At 31.9% G+C, this 10403-nt stretch overlaps 1 protein-coding gene across 1 annotated transcript in view; it reads right to left on the bottom strand.

Annotated features, from left to right (window-relative positions):
- Positions 1-540: 540 nt before the first annotated feature.
- The window catches only part of GLRB (glycine receptor beta), a 104247-nt gene continuing 94384 nt past the window's right edge, over positions 541-10403 (bottom strand). Inside the window, exon 10 of the mRNA XM_007496194.3 lies at positions 541-2943. Coding sequence (XP_007496256.1) covers positions 2647-2943 — 297 coding nt within the window. The 3' untranslated portion in view covers positions 541-2646. The remainder of the gene's footprint in view (positions 2944-10403) is intronic.

Raw genomic sequence — 10403 nt, 5'->3', positions numbered from 1 at the left:
ATACCTATACTGTGAATAAAGACCAATGCCAGTTAATATCTAGAAAAAAATGAAAAAAAATAATTGATATTATTCTGATATATCATCACAAAGCTATTATTTGACTGCCTTAAGAATTTTCTTGATGCTTGAAATTCTTGAATAAAAGTGTATTTGCAGGTTCATAAATAACAAGTCTTTCACACTAAAGAGAAATCTCAGTAAACATTCCAAGCTACTGACACCTCTGACCAAGGCAGATGACCGCTAGATAGATAGATAGATAGATAGAGAGAGAGAGAGAGAGAGAGAGAGAGAGAGAGAGAGAGAGAGAGTGAGAGAGAGAGAGAGAGAGAGAGAGAGAGAGAGAGAGAGAGAGAGAGAGAGAGTTGGATGGATAGACTAGCAGAGAGATAGGCAGACAGATAGATAGATATGCATATACATCCAGTTATAAATCTACCCTAAAGAACATAATTATAAGCAGATACTCATATAATAGGATCTTCACAGTTTTGGTTCTTTGGGATACAATAAAGATACACTGTAAATAGGCATTAATACATGACAATTATTAGGATTTTTTATTTTGCAAAATATTTCACAATAATACTGTTACATAGCAGAAAGGAAATTAATTTAGACATTACTACAGATAAGAGGTACCATGGATTGAGAAAAACCAGCCATATAGTACATTTTCCATTTTAAGGCCTAATTTCTTACACTTGACATGATCCAAAACATTCAATATAAATGGAATTGGCTGGCACTATGAATGCACAAGAAAGTTCTAAAAGAATAAAATAATTTAAAAAGAAAATGGAGATGTCTGTACATAACCTATCAAATAGATGTAGTTGCAGTCATTAGGATTTAATGATCACTAGAATGTTGCCATTTTGTGTTTGTTTCCTCTTTAATAAGTTATTTAAGTCTTTTAAGATATTTGAACATTTTCTTTTGCTATTTAAGTAACCTGGTTTGAAGTAATCATTTATACACTTTGCATTTATATTTAGCAAGAGCATACATAGTAAATTGGTCTAACACTGATTTAATTTTTCAACTAAAAGGTGCTGTCAGACTATCATGTACCAAGTGACTTTTCAGTTTAGAAAATTTTAATGACTTCTGAAGAGTATTTAAAAAACCAGAAAATATTTGAGGAAACAATACCAATGTGCCAAAACATAGTGATCAGAAGAAAAACACAGTGGCAGCATTTTTATTTTGTAATATAATATTCACTTAAACCGACACCTTAAAAAGAAGTTTTTAAATTAATATAAAGCTTAGTTTTTACCTGGGTGGTTATCAACATTTATCCAATTTTATTTACTAATAACTTTAAATTCCAACACCAGAATTCTAAGAGAAAATGTAAAGACCTTTGGAAACAATGCCAAATAAGAAGCAAATGCATCACCAAATTGAATTTGAAATCACATTTTAGGTTGGGAGAGTTAAAGTTGCTAAATCTTAACTGGAAAGCAGGGTGAGAAGAAAAACAGAATTCCTTTAAAAGAGCACCAAGGTTCTAATATTCTTTTACCTTCTAGGTAAACTGAGTAGGAAATATCAATGGCATAATAGTACAGTTACACGTTTACAATTCACAAAAGACAAATGAGGAAGAAAAAATAATTTGCTTAAAATGTATAAATGTGGTGAAACAGAAGTCTCAACAATAATATATATAAATCATGTACATGATTATTAAAAACTATTAAAAAACTAACAATCTCAAATCCTTTAGTAATTGCAGACCTTTTATATGTACCAAAGTAATTCTAGCTCTGGGACATTTTTGCTTTTTTATGAAATCACTCATATATTGCCTCTATTAAAAAGAAAACATTATCATTTCTTCATGAAGGCACTATGGTATTGTGCCCTCAATATATCTTCTTTTTTAATTCTATTCAGCCATTATGTGCTGTCCCGCTAAAAAAATCACCACAATGAGAGTTTTACTACCTTAGTTTGTCACCTTTGTCTTTCCTATTTAAGAATATGACACATTTCACACACTCCCACATTCCTCCAAGCTTCCCTTTATGGTATGGCACCTTTTGAACTATATTTCTTTACAAAATTAGCAATTCTCTGACCTTTATTTTCTTTACAGAGTGCAAGTCGGAATAACTGATATTTTTTCCACTTATAAATTTAAATGAATTGAATTACAACTTAGCTTGATCTTTGATAGTACCATAGAAAATTATATAAGAAGAAAATGGCTTTATCAGAAAGTTACAAGGAAAGAGCATTGAAATACTACATATACTAGAATATTGACATTAATCAGAAAACGTGCACATCAGTTTCTCAATGTTGAGATCATCTGAAATATTTATATGTTTATAGAAACAGTAAAGAGTTATTTGAATTTGATCAATAATGTAATATGAGTTACTTTTCATATATTCCAAGAGCAGGATGTATGCTGTACATATATACACATTAACTGGTCAGAGCACAGACATTACAGTGTCATGCTTTCATTCAAAATTGAAATGCCGTATGTTCATTACAATCGGACGGCATCAAAATGCAATATATTGCTTCAAAAATGCAAATAATTTCACAGACTGGTTTTTGTGATTGAGAAGGGGAATGATGAAATGGTCTTATATTTTATACAGATGAACAAAAAATGCTACATCATAAATATATCGACCAATATATAACATTGAAGAACAAGAAACAGAAAGGAAACAATGCCCTAGCATAAAGATCAATTCTCTTTGCTGCTGTTGGAATAACTGGTTTGGCAGGGGGAGGCTTTTTGTTGTTCTTTGCCTGAGATTTCCCAAGCCCATTGTTGACTTCAATGGGTTTTCCATAACAGTCATAGTTGGACAACTCGAAATCTCTGGGTAAGCTCCCAACAATGCTGAAGTCATTGGACCTCAGATCCGACTTGGAAGTACAGACTTTTTTGCATCTGGTCTCACCAACCTGAGAAAGGAAGAGTTGTAGAAATAATATACTTAGAATTTTTTTCCACTTCTAAGTCAAGTATCTGTAGAATACATAATTTGGGAGAATTTAAGCAAAAGATGGGTGTTAAAATAAGAATATGTTAAATTCCCCTAGTAAACTTTTAAATATAAAAAAGTAAAAAATAAACAACTGATTGAATCATTTCTTTCTCTGAATACATATGACTTCATAGTTCTGTCTATATTGTTATTTATGGTATAAAATATATAAATCATCATTTCTATATAATACCAAAAAAGCCACAAGAGATAGAAAGAAAAAATTCCATTAAAAAATTAAAACAATATAGAATACTTATCATTCTACTTGCTGAGGCAACACTCAGTGATTACATGCACACAATTATAAAACACTTCACAGAAATAACTAAAAATCTAAGTAATTGGATAAATATTAAGTGTTTATGGGTAGACTGAGGCAATATAAAATGATAGTTCTAAGTTAATTTATTTATTCAGTGGCATACCAATAAAAACCACCCATGAATTATTTTATAGAACTAGAAAAATAATAAAATTCATCTGGAAGAATAAAAACATCAAAAATAAGAAGAAAATTCATGAAAAGAAAATGTGAAGGAAGATGGCCTAACAGTTCCAGATTTCAAACTATTGCAAAGCATAATTATCAGTACAATCTGGTACTACCTAAGAGATCAAATGGTGAATCATCGGGAATGATTAGCTGCATAATACACAGTTGGTAAATGATCATAGTAAGCTAGTGTTTGATAAACCTAAAGATCTAAGTTTTGGGGGTTAGAACTATTTGGCAAAAATTGCTGGGAAAACTGGAAAGCACTTTGGCAGAAATGAGGCATAGACCAATATATATATATATATATATATATATATATATATATATATATATATATATAAACACTATATACCAAAGGTCAAAATGGATAAATGATTTAGAAATAAGGGGTAATATAAGAAAATTAGGGGTTTATTACCAAACAAAAGATGGAGAGCATCACAGGATATTAAATGGGTTATTTTTATTGCTTGAAATGAAAGTGTTTGCACAAATAATAAAATGTAACTAAAATTAGGCAGAAAATTTGGGGGTGGACATTTTACAGCATGTTTCTCTGATAAAGGCCTCATTTCTCAAATATATAGTGAGATGAATCAAATTGATAAAAAGTTGATAAATGGTTAAAGATTAAATAGTTTTCAGAAAAAGTAGTCAAAGTTATTCATAGACACCTGAAAAATGATCTGAATTATCACTGATTAGAGAAATGCAAATTAAAAAAATTCTGAGATACCACCTTGTACCTATCAGACTGGATAACAAGATAGAAAAGAAAAATGACAAATGACAAAAAAAGATGAAAAAATTGGGACACTAATGCATTGTTGGTGGAGTTATTAACTGCTCTAATAACTCTGAAGAGCAAGCTGGAACCATTCTCACAAGGACTATATCCCAAAGAGATCAAAGAAAAGAAAAAAAAACAAACATTTACGCAAAAAATATTTATAGCAGCTCTTTTTGTAATGGCAAAGATTTGAAAATTGAGAGGATGCTCATCAATTGAGGGGTGTCTGAACAACTGCTGGTATATGATTATGATGAATATGATTGTGCAATAAGAAATGAGCAGAATAGTTTAAGAAAAACCTGAGAAGACTTATATGAATTTATGCAAAGTGAAGTTAGATTAGGGAGAACATTCTCCACAGTAACAGAAATATTGTAGGATGATCAACTGTGAAAAATCTCTCTTTTGATCAAGAAAATGACTGAAGAATATTCTAAAGAATTCATGACGCATAGTGCTATCCACCTTCTAAGAGAAAATTGAACTCTGAATATAGATTGTAGCATGCTTCTTTTATTCTCTTTATACTGTTTTATTTTGTTTATATTTTCTTTTGTTATATGACTAATATGGAAATGTTTTACATGATTTCACATGTATAATTGATTTTGCTCAATCATTTGGATTTTTTAATTTTTTTAAAAATTATTATATTGTATTATGCATATAATATGTTATATAAATATATTTCATATTTAATTAATTTTAAATTTAATTTAAAATACATTTTAATTTTTAAATTGATTGTTAAAATAGTGTTACATATACTTTGAAAGTGTTTAAATAATTTTTAAAATGATTAATATTAATCTATTTTTGTGTTATAGAGTAACAAAATGTATTCATGTTTGATACATTGGCACTTGTGAGAATTCCAAGTTAGAAACTGTATATTTAGAGGAACAATGGAAGACATTCCTACCCCATCCTGCCACTAAAATTCAACCATGACCCAGGGCTATCTCCACTCAAGTTGATGAATTGCAGATATCACTTTGTATTTTCAATCTTTGCCTTTTTTTATTGAGCCTGTTTCAAGAGATGTCAGCTGTTGAGACAAAGGGTTCTTCCCACTGGGCGACATGCATGTGTTGTTCTTATCAAATGATATTGAGTAAATAGACTTTCACATCTTATTACCAATTGAGTTAACTAGTTGCAATAAAGGAGTGTGTGTGTGTGGCAGAATTAACTTGATAATTAACAGCCAATATGATCCAAAACATTAAAATTTTATCACTAATTTAATTCAATACAGTTCAAGAAAATTGTTAATCACCAGCTAAATAATGAATATCTTAGTAGGTAATTCAGCATACAATGAAGAAAAATAATAGTTACAGTCCTATAATCTACTAGAAGTCTATGACAAATAGACTGAAAAAATGAAATAGAAGAAAAATGTGAGAGGGGCTGATGAAGTGTTCTGATCAAACTATGATCATTAGCTTACTGGAATGAAGTACAAATTTGAATAGTTGCACTGTAACCTAGTTGACACAGTGGATAAAATGCTTGTCTTGGAGTCAGGAAATTTTGAGTTCAAATCAGGACTTAGATACATATATACATATTAACTGTGACCTTGGGTAAGTCACTTAACATTTTTTTGCCTCAGTTTCCTCATCTATAAAACAAGTTGAAGAAGGAAATATCAAACTCCAGTTTCCTTTGTCAAGAAAACCCCAAATGGGGTCACTAACAGCTGGACACAAAAACACCAACAAATGTATTTAGATGAAAGGGTTTTGGAGGGTACTGAGATACCCTTTCACTCTTGTTTTTGTTTTTGTTTTTGTTTTTATGATAGCACGCTGAAGTTCCAATTAGTGCAAATACTTAATGCTCTGAAATAGTCACACATATTTGAATCTCCACTATTTTAAGGTTATAATTATGCAAAATATTGTCAACAATACCATCACTTTAGGAAAATTCATTATTTGCATTACTCTTGACTTTTCTGCATCCTAACAAAGTATAAAAATGTCCTTCTGCCTTACACTATTTTAGGGCTATAAGTGAAGGAACTCAGAGGCCTATATTATCTCTTAACTCTCTTGGTTTATTGCTATTGAGAAATGAAACTGTTCTCTACTTGAATAACACCCTATTTTTAATATAACCTCTAAAATTAGAATCCTAGATAATTCAACAAAGCTATAACTTCACTCATGAGGGTATTCCCTCCAACAACACTGACTACAACTCATCCATACCTGCTCATTCTGTCTATCTCTGTCTCTCTGTGTCTATCTGTCTCCATGTCTATGTCTCCTCTCCCTGCCTTTGTGTCTGTCTCATTGTCTCTCCAGCTCTGCATCTGTCTCTTTGTCTCTGTCTCTCTCTTTCTCCCTATCTCTAGGTCACTTTCTGTGCCTGTTTATCTGCCTGTCTCTCTATTCCATGCTCTCCTTTTCCCACGGCTAGCCACAAATCCAATTCAGACTCTCATCGCCTCTTTCCTGGACTATTGTATCACTCATTAATTGGTCTTCCTGCTTTAAGTCTCTCTCCTTTCTAATCCAGCCTTCACAAAACTCCCAAAGAAATACTCCTAAAGTACAATACTAACCATGTCACACCATGCTAAAAAAGAAATAAGCAAAACAAAACAAACAAAAACCCTTCAGTGGCTGCCTCTGCTTCTAGGATAAAGTTCAAAGTTCTCTCTTTGATCTTACTCAATCTACTTACAGTCTACAATTCCAGACTTATATGTCACTCCGTCGATGACTCATCTAAACTGTCCTAGTTGTTCTTTATCACATAAGACATTCCAGTAGTCTCCTATTGCACAGAAGTGGGATATTCAGGAAACCCTGGAGAATTCCCCTCTTGCCTCCTGGCATCCTTAGTTACTCCAAAGTTCAGCTCAAACATTACGTTTGGATCCCCCCAAATGCTACTGCCTTCTTCTTCTTCTCTGAATCAGCTTGTGTTTATTTTTTTACATGCTTTGTAAAGTACCTAGCTGCTCATTGTTTTCTATCAAGAAAACGTGAACTCTTCAAGGACAGAAGTGATTTCCTTTTTTTTGTTTGTTTATATATTTCCACAATGGAGCACTATGTCTGGCACATATTAGATGCTCATTTAATGCTTATGGATTGATGATGTCCTTTATTAATCTAGGCTATCTGTAGAGTAGGGAAGAATAGAGGAGTGATGTAATTGATATGGGACACATCTGATAAGAAAATTATCTCTGTCAATGCAGATATACACCTGCTTTGCAATGTATAGTCCTAAAACAACTGTTTGGGGACATTGAAAGTTAAGGGACAAAAAGCTACAAATCCTGTATGGATCAAAGGCAGAGCTTGACGCTACCTCTTCTGAATGCTGAGGACCACAGTGATATGCTGCATCTCAAGTGAAGATTTCAAAGTTATGTAATTCTCAATGCTAGAGTTTGGGAACTAAGATAATCATTGCTCTTGCCAGGAAAGGCAAGATAGACCTAAAATTGACTGCAATATCTAGGTTTGATGGTAAGGTTATTGTCTAATTATATATTCAGAGACAAATTCTCTGAATAAAATCTGTATGTGATTTTTATTGGTATGATTTGAGAATCAAATTAGATTTAACATTTTCTACCATCTTGAATCCAATCATTAATATCTAGGGAAAATACCATATATGATTAAACACACACACCTGCACACACTTTCTTTAAGACTGTTACTAGGGATGCCTGGTTATTAACTCTTAGAAATCAAGATATTCAATGCCTTACAACTGGAATAGTAATACAAGTTGCAACAGGCTTTCATAAGGAACACCTATTATTTTCTAGTTTAGGACAAAATTTGATAACAAGAACTCCATATACTCAAGATATTGGGGTAGCCTGAAATCTTAAAAATTCTCTTAGAATCTTAAGAACCCCCAAAACGGGGTTTCACAGGATTCAAAAGAATTCTTACTGACTTAACTCAGCCTGTAATCTCTCTTTCCTATTTCAGCAGTATAAGATTATGTTCTTAGAATCTACTCAATCAAAACAACAAATTTAGGTTTGCATTCTGCTAGCAGACATCTGACAAGATTCCAAAGTAAAATTTGTCTCTCTTTTTTTTCAGTTCAAGGTCAAAACTAAAAAAAGACTGCTATAAATCCTAATGTGTAGATATAACTTTGCTATCTGTAAATAATTAAGGTATAAGGGGACAATTTTAGATGTCCAGAGTTTGGCTTTTAAAACCCCTTTAAACCTGGCCCCTTTCTACCTTTATAGTCTTCTTATAACTAACTCTTCTTCCCCACCTCCACCACATATGCAAAGATATAGTGACACCGGGATCTTTTGCTGTCCCTCACACAAGAAATTAAGGAGCATTTTCTTGGCTGTCCCTTATGCCTAAAATGCATCCCCCTTCCTTGTATCCAGCTCCCAGGTTCTCCATCGTCCTTCAGATTTAATCTTAGCTCCACCTTCTGAAAGAAGACTTTTCAGTCTTCTTTAATCTTGATGCCTTCCCTCTGAGACTAACCCCTCAATTTATCTTTTTTATATCTTGTTTATACATAATTGTCCTCATGTTATCTCTCCTCCATTAGACTGTAAAGTCCTTGAAAAATGAGATTTGTTTTAATTTTTAATTTTTTCTACTCCCAGTGCTTAACACAGTGCCTGGAAGATGGTGAAGATATAACAAATGCTAGCTGAATAACATTTTCTGGTTATTATATTATTTTATTATATATTTCTGGTTATTATAAGTCTATTCCAAGTACAGATTTGTTGTGCTATCATTTTGATCAGCAAAGGGAAAATTATAGAAATAGAATAAAACCAAGTGATCATATGAATTAACCTAAGAGTATACCTCTTAAGAAGGCTGAAATGTCTTGTAGTAAAAATGAAAGTTGTCAACTTGTCCTGAGAAATTTGAAATTTTTTACTTTACATTTCATATTTTTATGCGACTCAAAAATCTTTTAAAAAGGCATATTAGATGTTCTGTTCAGACTTAGAGACAAGTTCCATAGGCTACATGGAAATAAAGAAAGAGTTCTGAAAGAAAATTAGTAATAATATACAAACAGAAATTTACTTTTAGTAACAAGTAAAGGAGCTAATTTGCAACAACACAGAACTAGAAAAACCATGGTCAGAGTATGCACTTATAAGGTGACTTCATACAAATCTAATTCAGATTTTATAGTGTTCTATTATGCCTCCTTGAGAAGCATGGTATTTATTTCATTTTTTTCTCATAAACTTCTATCACTTCCAAAAATTGCTGGTAGCAGAAATTCAGTAGGGTGATAATGAGGTTGTAAAGGATTATGTGTGAAACAGAAATAAATAGCCCAGTGGATCAAATTATTTCCTTCATTATTTCTGTCTGAGACTTTAACTTTTGATCATACCAAAAACTGAGAGGCTATTGGGTCAGAGTTCATACTAAACAGAATAAGGTTAAAGTGCTGGTACAGTACTGAAAAGCTCCTCAGATCTTTTACTATTCTAAATTCTGGTATTTGGTAATGGGTCTTATTAACTTTAGTTGGGTTCTGATTGCAGAAATCAGATATACAAAGAAATAACTAATTTTATACATCTATCTTGTTTACCTGGTTTCCTATCTGGTTTCCCCAGATAAAATCTGTGATTCCTTCAGAATGAGAATCCCACTGTGGAGTGTCCTTGTTACAATGGAAATCACCTGCTTTGATGTTTCTATTGCTTAGTGAATAAATGCTATTTAAGTGATATCATCTGATATAATTCATACAAAAATCTATTCTAAATATAAATGCAGTATGCTATTATTTTGATTATCAAAGGGGAAATTATAAAAATATAGTAAACTTAACTTTAAATTTATAAGAAAGTTATCTAAGACACAGAGAATCATAGCCAGTAAATATCAGAGATGAAATTTTAAATCAGATATTCTAAATTCTAATTCGAGCACTTAGTTCACTATTCTTTGATGTTTAAATATAGCTAAACTGGAAAAGAACTGGTCAAAATACTACATTGGTGAAGACAGAAAGATGGCGAAATTTCAAATGTATTTTGGAATGTGAAATTCTGAAGTGCACTGTAGAATCCAGATTTTTAGAATTT

This window comes from Monodelphis domestica, chromosome 6 (assembly GCF_027887165.1).
Source record: "Monodelphis domestica isolate mMonDom1 chromosome 6, mMonDom1.pri, whole genome shotgun sequence".
In the NCBI taxonomy this organism is placed as follows: Eukaryota; Metazoa; Chordata; class Mammalia; order Didelphimorphia; family Didelphidae; genus Monodelphis; species Monodelphis domestica.
This window is presented reverse-complemented; position numbering and strand designations above follow the sequence as displayed.